The 18,159-nt window shown below is 42.5% G+C and overlaps 1 protein-coding gene across 1 annotated transcript in view; it reads left to right on the plus strand.

The window, feature by feature from the left end:
- Positions 1-535: 535 nt before the first annotated feature.
- Positions 536-18,159, plus strand: part of LOC311142622 (glutamate receptor 4-like) — a gene marked incomplete at both ends in the record, with an annotated part of 37,123 nt that continues 19,499 nt past the window's right edge. The window contains 5 exons of the mRNA XM_084178282.1: positions 536-712; positions 4,045-4,149; positions 5,583-5,687; positions 10,268-10,474; positions 14,035-14,408. Coding sequence (XP_084034408.1) covers positions 536-712; positions 4,045-4,149; positions 5,583-5,687; positions 10,268-10,474; positions 14,035-14,408 — 968 coding nt within the window. The remainder of the gene's footprint in view (positions 713-4,044; positions 4,150-5,582; positions 5,688-10,267; positions 10,475-14,034; positions 14,409-18,159) is intronic.

Genomic DNA, 18,159 nt, shown 5'->3' on the forward strand with positions numbered 1-18,159 from the left:
ATGAGCTGCACTACCTGAGCCACTTGTGTGGGTTGTAGACTCCGTCTCATGCTACCACTAGAGTGAAAGCACCGCCAGCATTCAAAAGTGACCAAAACATCAGCCAGGAAGCATAGGAACTGAGAAGTGGTCTGTGGTCACCACCTGCAGAACCACTTCTTTGTTGGGGGTGTCTTGCTAATTGCCTATAATTTCCACCTGTTGTCTATTCCATTTGCACAACAGCATGTGAAATTTATTGTCAATCAGTGTTGCTTCCTAAGTGGACAGTTTGATTTCACAGAAGTGTGATTGACTTGGAGTTACATTGTGTTGTTTAAGTGTTCCCTTTATTTTTTTGAGCAGTGTATATTTGTAATGCCCAGTATACAGTAGCCTGGTTGCTGTCTCTGTTCAGCTATTACATTCTACTCCTTGCCACTCCTGTCATTTGCCAAAGACAGGAGTAGAATGTTAGCTAAAAAGACTGGTACCCAGACTATGCTGTACACACACACCCCATCCCCCCACAACACACACCTGACGCGTCACTCCTGTTCCCCAGTACACGTCGGCTCTGACCTACGACGGCGTGATGGTGATGGCGGAAGCCTTCAGGAACCTGCGTAGGCAAAAGGTGGACATCTCTCGCAGGGGTAACGCTGGGGACTGTCTGGCCAACCCTGCCGCCCCATGGAACCAGGGTATCGACATGGAGCGCACCCTCAAACAGGTAACTAACACTGCACATCAAAGCCATTTCGGTTCATGAAATACCTACAGTAAGACTCATGTGAAGGTGAAATTATAGAGGAGGAACTTCTGGATGCAATTAAAGACTTTAAGTCCGGGAAAACACCAGGGTTGGATGCCATACCAGTCGAGGTATACAGTGGGGAGAACAAGTATTTGATACACTGCCGATTTTGCAGGTTTTCCTACTTACAAAGCATGTAGAGGTCTGTAATTTTTATCATAGGTACACTTCAACTGTGAGAGACGGAATCTAAAACAAAAATCCAGAAAATCACATTGTATGATTTTTAAGTAATTAATTTGCATTTTATTGCATGACATAAGTATTTGATCACCTACCAACCAGTAAGAATTCCGGCTCTCACAGACCTGTTAGTTTTTCTTTAAGAAGCCCTCCTGTTCTCCACTCATTACCTGTATTAACTGCACCTGTTTGAACTTGTTACCTGTATAAAAGACACCTGTCCACACACTCAATCAAACAGACTCCAACCTCTCCACAATGGCCAAGACCAGCGAACTGTGTAAGGACATCAGGGATAAAATTGTAGACCTGCACAAGGCTGGGATGGGCTACAGGACAATAGGCAAGCAGCTTGGTGAGAAGGCAACAACTGTTGGCGCAATTATTAGAAAATGGAAGAAGTTCAAGATGAAAGTCAATCAACCTCGGTCTCGGGCTCCATGCAAGATCTCACCTCGTGGGGCATCAATGATCATGAGGAAGGTGAGGGATCAGCCCAGAACTACACGGCAGGACCTGGTCAATGACCTGAAGAGAGCTCCGACCACAGTCTCAAAGAAAACCATTAGTAACACACTACGCCGTCATGGATTAAAATCCTGCAGCGCATGCAAGGTCCCCCTGCTCAAGCCAGCGCATGTCCAGGCCCGTCTGAAGTTTGCCAATGACCATCTGGATGATCCAGAGGAGGAATGGGAGAAGGTCATGTGGTCTGATGAGACAAAAATATAGCTTTTTGGTCTAAACTCCACTCGCCATGTTTGGAGGAAGAAGAAGGATGAGTACAACCCCAAGAACACCATCCTAACCGTGAAGCATGGAGGTGGAAACATCATTCTTTGGGGATGCTTTTCTGCAAAGGGGACAGGACGACTGCACCGTATTGAGGGGAGGATGGATGAGGCCATGTATCGCGAGATCTTGGCCAACAACCTCCTTCCCTCTGTAAGAGCACTGAAGATGGGTCGTGGCTGGGTCTTCCAGCATGACAACGACCCGAAACACACAGCCAGGGCAACTAAGGAGTGGCTCCGTAAGAAGCATCTCAAGGTCCTGGAGTGGCCTAGCCAGTCTTCAGACCTGAACCCAATAGAAAATCTTTGGAGGGAGCTAAAAGTCCGTATTGCCCAGCGACAGCCCCGAAACCTGAAGGATCTGGAGAAGGTCTGTATGGAGGAGTGGGCCAAAATCCCTGCTGCAGTGTGTGCAAACCTGGTCAAGACCTACAGGAAACGTATGATCTCTGTAATTGCAAAAAAGGTTTTTGTACCAAATATTATGTCATGCAATAAAATGCAAATTAATTACTTAATTCAGTCTAATATGGCCAATCAGGACACAGAACACAATTTATGAGTTAATAAAATGTTCCTATCCTCTTCATTAATTATGTTTAAGAAGGCTAAAAAGGCAGCATGGAATTCCTGACTGACCATACTGCCATGGCTATAAACTGAAAAAAAAAGATGTAAGAGCGCTTCCCTGGTGGAGCAGAGCATAAAAGACCTGGATTGAGATTAAATTCTGTTCAAATGTCTTATGAATTAAGTAATGTGCAGTTTGTCAACATATGTAGTGTAAAAATATGTTTGTATGATTAAATGTCCTATAAATGAAATTAAAATGCCATGTGTGTCTATATCACCTTGTAGTGTTCCTACAATACAATCCTCAAATGTGAATTCCAATCAAATCTGGAGAGAACTATAATGGGGATGTATTCCAAACTGCTTTCTTTTGCTTTAAGGAGCTACATAAAAATGTGCATGCTGCGAATGTTGTGGTAATATTATGTCAAACGTAAATATAAAATGTTCTAAATGTTATTGAAATGTTCTGAGGACCTCCGAGATAAGGTAAAATGTATATTGTGTCAACATCAATGGAATATTATGTTAAACCTAAAACAAATATGCTATGAATGTCATAAAAACTGACTTATTTGGAAATTGTGGAACATTATGCAACATTGTGGGAATGTTCTGTGCAACCTTAAACATTGTATGAACATTGTATGAATGTCATCATAACTGAGCATATTTTGTGTTTTGGAAACCTATCTCTTGTAATGTATCCACACTGTTCCCACAACCTAAATGTTCAGGGAACCATTAAATAACTCAGAATGGCTGTTCTGAAAAAAAAATGCAACATCAAATGAATGTTTTGTGCACCCTGATACAAACATTATCTGAATGTCAGCACAACTGGACAGTTTTAGTTTTTTGTGAACCTATCTCATCATATACATATAATGTTCCCACAACCTAAATAAACATTCTGGAAACCTTTAAATAACAGATTAAATGTGTTCTGTGAATGTTCTTGCAACATCTGGTGAATTATTTTTGCACCCTAAAATAAACATTGTAGAATCATCTGCACAAGTGGACAGTTTTTGTGTTTAGGGAACCTATCTCATCATATACATATAATGTTCCCACAACCTAAATAAACATTCTGGAAACCTTTAAAGAACCGATTAAATGTGTTTTGGGAACATTCTTGCAACATCAGGTGAATGATTTATACAAACATTCTATAATCATCAGCACATTTTTACATTTTAGTCATTTAGCAGACGCTCTTATCCAGAGCGACTTACAGTTAGTGAGTGCATACATTTTCATACTGGCCCCCCGGGAAACGAACCCACAACCCTGACGTTGCAAGCGCCATGCTCTACCAACTGAGCTACAAGGGACTTAAATCTGGGACGTTTTTGTGTTATGAGAATATTTGCCGCGCCCTAACGAATGTTCTGGGAACTTTTACAGAACCAATTTTTGTTTGTTGGGTCAATGTTGTCCACAAATGACATCAACAGTGAACACTACATACTGTGTCATATGAAATATATCTTATTAAAAGTAAAATGAAGGTATACTTGCACTCTGATGTAGGGTTGCAAAATTCTGGTAATTTCCAGGATTTCCAGAAATCATGGTCAGATGATTCCTGATTTCCTTCTTATTACCCCATGATTATGGAAATCTTCCAACCAGGATTTCTGGGAATTTTGGGCAAGTTAGAGGAATTTAATACTCTGATGATACTGTTTGCAGGTCCGGCTGCAGGGATTAACAGGTAATGTCCAGTTTGACCACTATGGACGCAGGGTCAACTACACCATGGACGTGTTTGAGCTGAAAAACAACGGACCCAGGCGGGTAAGAAGACTAGTACTGTGACCGCCTCACCCACCTGTGCTGCAGCTCACTGCCTCCCCACTTGTGCTGCACCTTACTGCCCACGCTATCCAGCTATCATACCATAACGCAGTCATTTGAAAACATAACAACTATACGTTTGAATATCTATTCTAGCCATCACCATAAGAGCTATACCATAATACCACTATACCATAATAACTCAATCATATTGAAAACATAATATGCAAATTTGAACAATTAATAACTGTATGTTTAATTTCATTCCGTTTGAAATGACAGAATAGAGCGAACTTCATGTCATTATCTTTTTATCTGTTTAGTATTGTCTGTGTGTCTGTAGAATCTATGTATTGTGTATCAGTGATCTCAAAAGTTTCTGCATGAATAGTATACTCAGGCTTCGACTTTGTGTGTGTGTGTATGTTTAGTGCTGTGTGTGTATGTTTAGTGCTTTGTGTGTATGTTTAGTGCTGTGTGTGTACTGTTTGTGCAGGACTCCAGCCAACTACGGTAGGTGGACAGAGAGCGGTGGAGCAGTAGAGAGAGAGGGGGATGGAGGGAAGAGAGGAAGAGGGGGGTGAAGTGGAGGGTTGGAGAGGAGGAGGGGAGGAGGAGTGTGTTCATCAATCAGCAGGCTGCTTGGGCCTGCCCGCTGGCTGGCTGCGCACGCTAGGGTTCCTGTTAGGACAGGAGGGAGGGGGGCTGGGCACACACACACGCGCGCGAACATACAGACACATCCATGCATGCACATGCGTGCACACACACACTCACGCAAGCACACACACACACCTCTCCACCGCCCCCCAAAGCTTGTCAATCATTCTTACCCTCAGCAGAGAGAGAGAGGAGCAGTTCACTGCCAGCCCGCCATCACTTCCTCCCTCCCCCCCCCACCCCCCCCACCCCCCACTGCCGTCTTCTTTCTCCATGGCAGACACCACCAGGATAATATAGAACCCTGTCTAGCTTTATTATATAACATGTATAAAACAGTATATAAGAAAAACAATTTATATGGCAGACATATTGACTTCCTTAGCTTGACTCACCTATTATACGTACTGTATACTAAAAAACTAAACATAGTGTACTTTAATGTACTCTACAAGCATACAATTTGTGTGGCTCTTATCCTTTGCTTGTATACACACAAAATATCTCAGATACTCTCACAGATCCTAACACCAAATAATGAACACAAAAATACTGGAAACTACACACCAAAGAACACATTCACTACGGTGAGTAATCAAGACAAACACATTCACAACAAAGAAAGTATATTATGCATGCATGCGCACACACTGTACACACACTGCACACACACTGTACACATAATGTACACACACTGTACACACATTCTACACACACACCCTCTACACACACACACCCCTGCATTTGACTCACTGTCCTCTCTTTGTCTCCAGATGGGTTACTGGACGGATTCAGATAAGCTGGTTCTGATCCAGAATGAAGCCCTCCTTCCCAATGAAATCATGGAGAACAGAACTGTTGTAGTCACCACTATCATGGTAAGACGCACTACAACCCTACACACACACATGCGCATACGTGCACACACACACAAAGAGACACGTGTGCACACACACGGAAGAGACACACAAGCACACAAGCACAAACGAGACACAGACACACACACCCTCTAGTGCGCTCATGTCTTAATGTTCTCCCGGAAAGGGCTTTACTCTACCTTCCTTTGCCTCAGGCAGATGTTCAATCACACAAACACAAACATAATCCAACACACTCACCAACATTGGCACTGCAGATGCTTTTAAGACGTTGTTACGCTAGGCGTGATTGAGATGTCATTGTAAACATGTCACTGTAAGTGCAGTACCTACCATGACTAGTCTAGTCCCCTTTATAAAATGCATGAGCTGCACTCTGTATCCTTGCCAGAGACTGCTACACATGCATTTTAAGAGTTGTCAGTTAATGAGGCCAGACAAAGTGAGATTCTATACTCAAACACGCACACACACACACATGCGCATGCACACACACACACACATGCACGCACACAGAAACTCTCTGGGAGGACGTGTGCTGTGATGTCAGAAGGTTGTGTCCTCCTACACAACCCTCGTTGTTTACTTAGTGGGCCTATTTACTAGGGCTCAGGACCCAAATGATACCTTGGACATTTGGTTTCTCATCCTTTTTGCACTGATACTGTAACACTGTCTGCACCACAATTCAAAATGGCAGCCGGTTGCATGTAATGTGAACTTTGGGTATTAAATCAGGATTGTCACACTACTGAGCTGAACCGAGCCGAGCCAAACCAAGCTGTGCTGAGCTGGCCTGGTAATGCATCCATCCTAGTTGCTGGAACCGGGCTGATTAGGACAATGTGAAAAGAAAATATCCGGGGCCAGCACAGTTTGGTTCGGGTCGGCATGATAGTGTGAAAAGGGTGAAGATTTACTGTGTTTCTGAAAGTAAAGGTGGTTGGTTAGATAGAGGAGATGGAGAGAACAGGGTAAGGAAAGACAAAGTGAGTAGAGGAGGGATGGAAATGGGATTGGAGAGTCATACCTCAGCAGAATCCTCCTCTTTTCAGCCCCTGGTGAGGAACCCCATTTTAAGAAACTGAGAAACTGGACACAAGCAGAGCCCAAATGACACATCCCTTTTTGGGAGACTGACGGACAGTGTTGGACACAGCCAGAGACAAAATGAACCCCCTAAAGAATTCTAACGCACACCGTATTAGGAAACTGACCCAAGGGAAGGATCTATCCAGAGCCAAAGTGAACCCCTTCAAGAAGACCCAAAATGGACACAGTCTGACCAAACGTTAAAGAAAATGAACAAGAATATGGCAAGATAGGAGCCACAATGGACACTTCTTCCTGCCTAAAGACACAAAAATGATTGTTCTTCTTATCAAACGTCACATCAACATGACTGCACTTAACTGTGTGTGTGTGTGTGTGTGTATGTGTGTGTGTGTGTGTGTGTGTGTGTGTGTGTATGCGTGCAATTGGTCTCAACCAACTCTAGGATATAAATGTTCTCATTACATGAATTTCCATGCCTGGCATATTGCAGGTGATTATGGCTAATACAGTATTTGATATTGAAATGCAAAAATGTAGGAATGGATGTTGAGATTTTAACGAACTAGCTTAAAAAATGCTCTGAGGCTGCTCTGAATCCGTCAGTTTCCATTCAGTTTTTGTATATAACAGCTTTATAATACACCTTCAAAAGCACTGCCTAAGAAAAATACATAATACATTTGGATAATTTCAGTTCATACACATCACCAGGCTTTTATAGAGCATGATAATATCAGTGTTTAACCATGCCGGCTGTGTCGGATAGCGTCTCTAATGTGTGTTTGCGCTTGATAATGCACTTGATAATGTTTGTTTACTGTAATATACACTAATTAAGCTTTTACTTCAGTATTACATTCTGTGGCGACTACAATAAGCCGAAACAGTAACACAACTGTTTTGGCAATGCATTGAACCTCAACTGTGCAGAAGTCTGTTATTGTCAAATACGAAGTTGATTGATAAAGTTTTGAGAGTAGATGGATGAGATATCAGGAGTAAGGCATCCATATTAGGAAGTTGTCAGTTGTTAGACTTCCTAATATGGATGCCGTCTATGAGCTCCCCCTTGATTCACCTATGGTGAAGTTTCATCTCCACACTAAACTTTGACGAATGGAAATTAGGTTTTTACTCGACTCTGCAAGTAAAAATAGAAGAGAGAGAAAGAGAGAGGTGGGGAAAAGCTGGCATGTTTTGTGAACATCAAACCGGAAGGGACAATGAAATGTGAAGGGAACTCGGGAGTTGGCATTCACACGGCGGAGGGGGAGCTTAGTTTGTTGTCCATGCAATGCTTTTGTTTGTGGTTTTTCTGGCTTTCATCAGCTACCATATGGCCAAAGGAACGCTCCAGTGAAAAGAGTCAGGCAGGTACTGTAGCGTCTGTTCAGCTGTTTATCATGTTAATATGCTATTCTTTCTGATGACAAGCCTTCATTTGGACTGGTATAGGAATCATTCATCCACAGTGGTAGCTCTGAATATGGCTAATCTCGAGACTGACAGCAAACGCCTTTGTCTGTCGCTCACCTGATTCATAGGCTATTTTTTATTGTTGTTAAGTCGATAATGAATATACTTTATAACAATGGCACTCTGACTGAATATATTTCGGCAGAGCTTTGAACCGCACACTTTTCTAAGCCTACAGTATTGAATGTCCCCTTATGGTCTTGAGGTAAACATCATGTTTTAACCTTCTCAGAGTGTACGTGGGATAACGTTGCGCCAAAACCCTACAAGGGACCTAAGGAGAACATCACCTAATGTCCTTAGAATGGCCCCTGTTTGCTGGGGGTATGTTAGAATAAGAAAGGTATGTCAGAATCAGAAATCGGGGTAGCCTCCAGTACATATCCAATCAATACCCACTACTACAGCTAGCATATGTCTCCTATTTCACCATGAGGAATGAGAGATGGCTTTAAGATTGTTCTCATTCATCAAATACCAATTTCCACCTCATATCAAGGACAAGGCAACTGAATGGTGCTTTACTCCAACAGCAGCAGCTGGGGGACTTACTGAGAGCACCTCAACGTTTTCAAATATATTTTTCCACTCATGCTTGGAATGTGCTCAACTTACTGAATGTCATGCAGCCAAGTGAAAAATAAAAGTTTGATTTGTGCCATAAGTGGTTGGTGATGACTGCGACACAGAGATGTTTAGAGAGAGAGAGAGACAGAGAGAGAGTCAATAGTATATAGTCAAGAACCATCATTTTGATGCTTATTATTGTACATACTCCTCACCTATCACACAGACTGTGTATCTGTCAATTCGATTGTCAACTCCAACTCACACACTTACTGGACTCTCTTCCTTCTACTAATGTGCGTGTGCGCGTGTGTGTAACGGCATGTCTAATTGGGTTCATTACCCACTGAGACAAGGGGTGTGGGAGATTATTGACCGGCCTGTCAGCCATGATCAACTTGGACGTGGAGAGTCTGGAAACGTTTAAAATCTGCTGCTGACTTTCAGCATTCTTTCAGAGTTCTTTAAGCATTTTGAATGTTTTTTCAATGTTCAACGTCCTTTCTGTCTGTCTCTATCTCTGTCTGTCTCTCTCTGTCTTTCTGTCTGTCTTCATCTGTCTCTCTCTGTCTGTCTGTCTCGCTTTCTTTCTTTTCTCTGTCTTTCTCTCCCCCTCACTTTCTCTTTCTTTCTCTTTCACTCTTTGTCTGTTTTTCTCTCCCCCCCCCCCTCTCTCTCTGTCTTTCTCTCCCCTTCTGTCTCTCTCTCTGTCTGTCTGTCTGTCTGTCTGTCTGTCTGTCTGTCTGTCTGTCTGTCTGTCTGTCTGTCTGTCTGTCTGTCTGTATGTCTCTCTCTCTCTCTCTCTCTCTCTCTCTCTCTCTCTCTCTCTGTCTCTCTGTCTCTCTCTCTATGTCTCTCTCTCTCTCTATGTCTCTCTCTGTCTCTCTCTCTCTCTCTCTCTCTGTCTCTGTCTCTGTCTCTTTCATACTGTATCAGAGTACCATTTTAAATAATAGCCAGTGTAACGTTCAATAGATGTTTTATCGTCCACATCTGTGTTCAAGAAGTTGAAACATTTGTACATAATCTTTGAACAGGAACTCCATATTCATAGAAAAGCAATCGTGTGCATCCATTTTGAAAGACCACACAATATCATACTGTAACCACTATTTGTTGCTGAATTGTGTAGGCCTATTTCTTGGTCATGTCTACAACATACATACTGTACGTGTTTGTGCACGCTTGTTTGCTATCTGTCTATTTTTGAGTGAAAGAACAAAGTTAATCCAACGAGCAAAACTGGTTGAAATGACGTAATCAGTACGTTATAATCACGTCAATTCAAACAGTTTAAAAAATTTATTAAAATAATATCACTTCAACAACATTTTGAAACTGGTAGAATTTACATCATTATGTCACTCATTATGACCTGGTGTCAACCAGTTATGCTCGCTGGGTAAGTCAGTGTCTGTGAGTGGCGGACATGTTTGCCAGTTTGACCCTGTGGTCCCTGTGGTGTGTGTGTCACTTTGTAGGAGGGTCCATATGTCATGTTGAAGAAGAATTGGGAGTTGTACGAGGGCAACGACCAGTATGAAGGCTACTGCGTGGACCTGGCCTCGGAGATTGCCAAACACATTGGCATCAAGTACAAGATTGCTATCGTGCCCGACGGAAAGTACGGCGCCCGGGACCCGGAGACCAAGATTTGGAATGGCATGGTTGGGGAGCTGGTGTACGGGGTAAGAGGGACAGGGGACTGAGGGGTGGGGTAGGGGGTGTCTGTGTGTGCGCTTGTGTGTGTGTGTGTGTGTGTGTGTGTGTGTGTGTGTGTGCGCGCACACCTTGATTTTGTTGACCCACTTTTTATGTTTATTTTATGCTGGGTTTCACTCACATTTGACATTTCTAAATCTGTTTAGTTAAAGGCAACCAATGAACTGAAAGACACAGAATCAGTTGTTTTAAACACAAAACACAGATGGCTTTATATCTGTTGAAGTTGTCAGTTACCTTGACCAAACTAAACCTTGGGATAGGGGATCTTTTGGTGCTTATTAGGGTGGAAAAATTCTGTTAACTTTTCCAGAATCCTGTTAACTTTTCCAGAATTCCAGAAATCCTTCCAGATTCCCACTTGATTCCTGGAATCTCACAACCGGGATCAAAATAAATAAATAAAGGGAATTTGGGGAATGTTAGCGGAATTGTGCAATCCTAGTGCTTACAGCTAAGAGATACAGGCTGTTACAAGGTGCTGGTGCTAGGGGCTAGAGCTGGGACCAGTGTAGTGAGTTTAGTTTGATAGAGGTGTAGGGGTTAAAGAGTGCTTTGTGTGTGATGTGTTAAGTGTAAGAGGTGAGAGGGTTAAATGATGCCGGTGCTTAGCTACCTCCTGTATGTTGCTAAGAGATAACAGGATTCATGTACAGGTGTAGGGGGTGTTTGTACTAGGGGTGAAAAATGAAAGTACTGTACTTCAAAAGTGTGTGTGTGTGTGTACATGCGTGTGTGTGTGAAGGCTTAGAGAAATTGCAGGGCTCTTACGGTGCAGAGGGAAGCTGTGAGCCCAGAGCTTACCCGTCAGCACTTTGCTGTCTCTAAGACCTTGCCTGGTGACCATTCACCCTCTGACAGTCCTTTTCAAAGCCTGTGTCACCGTAAAAGGTCTCCCCCCATTTCAGCCCTGTCATGTATTTGAATGCTTCCTCAATGCAAGCCAACCTGTCACCTTAGTAAATTTATGCTGAGGATGAGGGAATTTGTATCTCTGTTTTTTCTCTCTCTCTCCATCCATGCAACGTGTTGGCTTGTTGTAATATAAAAAACGTTCATTTATTTTTTTGCGGATAAATCCCAAATTCCCCACTGCAGACATCCAGGCAGGAAAGGTCGGAAGTGTTGCTAAATCACTAACAATAATCTGGTTTGTGGATTTGCCGCAAAGAAGCAATACGCGCTCTCACAGAACCTGTATCCAATTTTTGCCATCTTGTGTTGTAAGCATATTTCTCCAACGGCGTTATTTGATTCCATTCTCCTTCCGATCCGCGGCCTTTCGAATTAAGCCGTTAGGATTAGAGCTACTGCCCGTGTTTTTCTATTCCAAACTGGATCATTGTAAGACGTGTTCAATCAAAACAAGTGGCAAAATGAAATGAAAAAAGGCGGGATGGGGAGGAAATACTGGTGATTGTTGTTGTTGTTGTTGTTGTTGTTGTTGTTTGGTTTGTGATTGGCATACTTAGTGATTGTGTCAGAAAGGAGGATAGATACAGTGCATTCGGAAAGTATTCAGACCCCTTGACTTTTCCACATTTTGTTACTTTACAGCCTTATTCCAAAATTGATTAAATACTTTTTTAAATACAAAATTGATTAAATACTCAGACCCTTTACTCAGTACTTTGTTGAAGCACCTTCATTTGCACCTGTATTTGGGGAGTTTCTCCCATTCTTCTCTGCAGATCCTGTCAAGCTCTGTCAGGTTGGATGGGGAGCATCGCTGCACAGCTATTTTCAGGTCTCTCTAGAGATGTTAGATCGGGTTCAAGTCTGGCTGGGCCACTCAAGGACATTCAGAGACTTGTCCCGAAGCCACTCCTGCGTTGTCTTGGCTGTGTGCTTAGGGTCATTGTCCTGTTGGAAGGTGAACCTTCGCCCCAGTCTGAGGTCCTGAACGCTCTGCAGCAGGTTTTCATCAAGGATCTCTCTGTACTTTGCTCCGTTCATCTTTCACTCGATCCTTATTAGTCTCCCAGTCCCTGCCGCTAAAAAACATCCCCACAGCATGTTGCTGCCACCACCACGCTTCACCGTAGGGATGGTGACAGGTTTCCTCCAGACGTGACATTTGGCATTCAGGCCAAAGAGTTCAATCTTGGTTTCATCAGACCAGAGAATCTTGTTTCTCATGGTCTGAGAGTCCTTTAGGTGCCTTTTGGCAAACTCCAAGTGGGCTGTCATGTGCCTTTTACTGAGGAGTGGCTTCCATCTGGCCACTCTACCATAAAGGCCTGATTGGTGGAGTGCTGCAGAGATGGTTGTCCTTCTGGAAGGTTCTCCCATCTCCACAGAGGAACTCTGGAGTTCTATCAGAGTAACCATCGGGTTCTTGGTCACCTCCCTGACCAAGGCCCTTCTCCGCCGATTGCTCAATTTAGCCAGGCGGCCACCTCTAGGAAGAGTCTTGGTGGTTCCAAACTTCTTCCATTTAAGAATGATGGAGGCCACTGTGTTCTTGGGGACCTTCAATGCTGCAGAAATATTTTGGTGTACTTCCTTAGATCCGTACCTCGACACAATCCTGTCTTGGTGCTCTACGGAAAATTCCTTTCGACCTCATGGCTTGGTTTCTGCTCTGACATGCACTGTCAACTGTGGGACCTTATATAAATCATGTCCAATCAATTGAATTTACCACAGGTGGACTCCAATCAAGTTGTAGAAACATCTCAAGGATGATCAATGGAAACAGGATGCACCTGAGCTCAATTTTGAGTCTCATAGCAAAGGGTCTGAATACTTATGTAATTAAGGTATTTCTGTTTTGTTTTTTTTATACATTTGCAAACATTTCTAAAAACCTGTTTTCACTTTGTGATTATGGGGTATTGTGTGTAGATTGATGAGAATTACATTTTACTTAATCCATTTTAGAATAAGGCTGTAACGTAACAAAATGTGGAAAAAGGGAAGGGGTCTGAATACTTTCCGAATGCACTGTAGATGTGTGAATGGTCGACTAGGAAGACAGAGTTCTCGGGCAGTATCCATCAAGCGTCTCAGTATAGGAATGATGATTTAGGATCAGTTTTGCCTTTTAGATAATATTACATTGACAGGAGGGACCTGATCCTAGATCAGCAGTCCGGCTCTGAGATACTTGATACATACAGCCCCTGGCTTTTCTGGCTCTGACATACTGTAGCTGATCTTATATGTATAGTATGTCCTTTTGGGAACAATTAATCTTTAGTACAATATATTTGGATAGGGGCTCGCCTCAGGCTCACACTCACTCACTGTAGTGCGTGAAGTTGACAGTGCTGAATAAGGTGGAAGGAGAACAAAAAACAGATACTGTCTACTGTAGTCTACCTTTTTGTCCACCGTTTTGTCTACTGTTGTCTACTGTTTTGCCTACTGTTGTCTACTGTTTTGTCTACTGTTGTCTATTCTTCTGTTGACTGTTGTTTGTCTACAGTTTTATTAGGTGCTTAGATTACTCTCCAGTCAAAAGGCTAACCACTTCCCCCCTTTCCCCTTCCTTCTCTCCTTCTCTCCCCCCGCCCACATGAAGAAAGCGGAAATCGCTGTGGCCCCATTGACAATCACACTGGTCCGGGAGGAGGTGATCGACTTCTCCAAGCCCTTCATGTCGCTGGGCATCTCCATCATGATCAAGAAGCCCCAGAAGTCCAAACCTGGGGTGTTCTCCTTCCTGGACCCGCTGGCCTACGAGATCTGGATGTGCATTGTGTTCGCCTACATTGGCGTAAGCGTGGTGCTCTTCCTGGTCAGCCGTTTCAGCCCGTACGAGTGGCACACCGAGGAGCCCGAGGAGGGCACCGACGGTCCGCCCAGCGACCAGCCCCCCAACGAGTTTGGCATCTTCAACTCCCTCTGGTTCTCCCTGGGTGCCTTCATGCAGCAGGGCTGTGACATCTCCCCCAGGTGAGAGATAGATGCATCACTACTAAGACTAAGACTGCTACAGTACATGCATACTACTACAGTACATACATACTACTACAGTACACACATACTACTACAGCAACATATTCTGAAACATTATACCTAAACATTGCCCAGCTGAGAGATAAATATGTCACTACTAATACTACTACATTACACACATACCACTACATTGCACACATAGTACTACATAACCCACATAGTACTACATTACACACATAGTACTAGACTATACCCAAACATCTCTTAGGTGAGAGACACACATAAATTACACACATAGCACTACATTACATCCAAACTTCCCCACAATGTCCCTTTCCTTAATGTGTTGAGTGTTAAAGGCCGGTTGCCATTGATAACAGCTGCCTCGGGATGCTATGGCTTATACAGTATACATGTTTCATTCACTGGCTAACTATGAGTCTCTTCACTCTCTGTTGCAGAACAACCATAGTTACTTCACTCTGTACAATTGCAATTTTCACCCTAGTTTTTTTGTGTCAGTATTCACACCAAAATTGTCACTTTATGTCGCATAAGTGAAAATAGCTAAATTTCATTGGCCTCTAGTTTGTAATAAGAATGTCTCGTCTCGGCTTATAGTTTCTAATTTAGCCACTGTCTGCTGTGTGTGTGTGTGTGTACATGTGTGTGTACGTGCGTGTTTGTGCGTGCATTGTGATCTGTCTGTCTCAGCACTTTTATTGTCTGCTTTAGAAGGAAATTGGACTGCTGTCACATTGTCTCTGATGTGTCTGGTGTGTGTTTCATACACTGTATTTCTGCGTTCAACAAGCACGAGAGGTCAAAGGGTATATCATCCATTACTTACTATTACCTACCTCTCGTCCAATCATGAACCACCAAAAAATATTCAGTAACCAGTCAGTGCTGGGTGTCATTGCTTCCGGGTCTAGCTTCCTGTCTGTGACACACCTTTCTGCCCACTCACAGAGCATCTGCCTGCTGTTCTGTAGTCATGATGAAGATCTTTAGGATTTGTGTAGTTCTGTTTATAGCAATTTCATGACAGACCTGTGTCAAATTGTCTAGATAATATCCTGTCAAATACTTAAACGTATTTGAGGTGTGCTTGGTCTAGTTTGGAGTTTGCACTTTTGGGACTATATTTGCTCCGCGATACAGAGAAAATTAAATCAAGCACAGCTCAGTATTTGAAAGGACTTGAGGTATGTATTTCACATACGTCAAATAGGTTCCAGATCTGCTTTATGATCCCTAGAGTTATTTTAAAGGTAGACTCAGCGATATGAAGTTAGCATTACAATAGCAGTTATGGCGACTTCCACGAAACACACAAAGACAGCTGAAAGCAAAAGGTTGATCTCCTCTGCATTATCTTTGGTTCATACTGCTGCTCGTGGTCACGTCATATCGCTGAATTTAAGTTTAAGCTCTTGTAGTCTTTAATGGTTCCTATAGATATCTTAAGTTCCTCTAAGGTTTATGATTAAGAATGGAGTAAGACGGAGAGGAGGGACCAAACCCAGCCTGTATTTTTCAGCCCTCCTACACAGGACCAGAGCAGAGGCATACACAAGATGGAGAACACTAAGGTACATTAGACAAGAGCACTGTCGAAATGATAGTGCCCGTTACGTAGCGTCCTATAACGTCCTATAGCACCTCTACCTTGAGGGAGCTATAGTGGGCCTATGATTTTGACTTAAGTCCACTTCATTTTAAGTCGTCCACTTAAGTAAACTAATTTCCCATGAGAAGGGATCATCATCCACTGTATATCATTCTGGAAACTTTCCCAAAATTATCAGGTTTTCCAGAAATCCCAGTTCGGGATTCTCACAATCAAGAGGGAATACGCAGGAAAAGTAATCATCCAATTGGGAATCCTCCATCTGAGATTTCTGGAAAACCTGTGAATTTTATGACTGCTACTGTTTAGTCGTTTAGTCAGTGTTTAGTATTGAAACTCTACATTTCGTCTACATGTTGTCCTCTTCTCTCTCCACAGTGTGGTCTGACCATTGTGTATGTCTGTCTGTCCCACACCTATCACAGATACAGTTACAGTAATCCCACGGGCCCTGTCCCAATCTGTCACCAAAAGAGCCCTTGTTCACTCCGGAGGGGGTCGACTGAAGTTTATCCTGACAAGGGGACATGCAAATCCCCTCCACCGAGGGATTAGGGGACTTTGGGAGTGTGGAGAAAATGAGGGAATGCCAAGGGCACAGTTTTAGTGAAGGGTTTAGGACTATGGCACACCACTCATCTGCAGTGATGATAAGGAAAGGAAGCTGGCATATGTGCCTTCAGAAAATATTCACACCACTTGACTTTTTCCACATTTTGTTGTGTTACAGCCTGAATTTCAAATGGATTAAATGTAGATTTTGTGTCACTGGCCTACACACAATACCCCATAATGTCAAATCGGAATTATGTTTTTCGACATTTTTACAAATTAATAAAAAATGAAAAGCTGAAATGTCTTGAGTCAATAAGTATTCAACCCCTTTGTTATGGCAAGCCTAAATAAGTTCAGGAGTAAAAATGTGCTTAACAGACATTGAATATCCCATTGAGCATGGTGAAGGGATTCTACCAAGTTAACAAATGGAATTGTTTTTAGATGGTCATACTATGGATCATTTAGCTATTTGATTTAGAATTTTAGGACCTGTTTAGGTATAATTATTTTGTGTGAATTATTTGGGATAAAATATTGAATTTGGCCTTTACTACTATAGCCCATAGAAACGCATCGAATAACACATTCATAAATGGCAAAAAAGACAGTAAAAAATTGTATCAGAAGGAATAAGGTTTTGAAGCTTAGGAAATATAAATGTTTTGGACACATATGTGAAGCCTTATTTTTGTATTGGTTACCTTCAGATGAGTCCCGTGACACTTGTGGGGGTCGTAGAGCAAAATGGAGGCCATATTTGTTTTTAGGCTAAACCGTTCGGACGCTACAGACCTTTTCGTGAGAAGACCGATTTTCGGGATGTTTCCTGGTCTGATAAACAGCGCTGTAGCTCTGCCACTTTTCACTGCAGATGCGGAAGGGCGACATCGACGGATGTGGTGGATTGAGATGCAGCCCATGCAAAAAAACATCTCTAGTTTAAACTGACAAATTTTGATGGGGATTTTTGTATTATGTTCATTAGATTGATGCATGGGTGCGTCAATAGACTCTTAAGGATTTTAATTACATTTTGGATGATGTATGAATAAACCCAGTCGCTACAAAGATACAGGCTTCTTTCTTAACTCAGTTGCCGGAGAGGAAGGAAACCGCTCAGGGATTTCACCATGAGGACAATGATGACTTTAAAACAGTTACAGAGTTTAATGGCTGTGATAGGAGAAAACTGAGGATGGATTAACAACATTATAGTTACTCCACAATAATAACCTAAATGACAGTGGAAAGAAGGAAGCCTATAAAAAATAAAAAATTTATCCAACACATACCTGCTGTTTGCAACAAGGAACTAAAGTCAAACTGCAAAACATTTGGCAAAGAAATAAACGTTATGTCCTGAATACAAAGCTTTATGTTTGGGGCAAATCCAACACATCACATCACTGAGTACCACTCTTCATATTTTTGAAGCATGGTGGTGGCTGCATCATGTTATGCATATGCTTGTCATCGGCAATGACTAGGGAGTTTGTTAGGATAAAAATAAACGGAATAGAGCTAAGCACAGGCAAAATCCTAGAGGAAAACCTGGTT

This window comes from Coregonus lavaretus (assembly GCF_964263955.1).
Source record: "Coregonus lavaretus genome assembly, chromosome: 15".
Lineage (NCBI taxonomy): Eukaryota > Metazoa > Chordata > Actinopteri > Salmoniformes > Salmonidae > Coregonus > Coregonus lavaretus.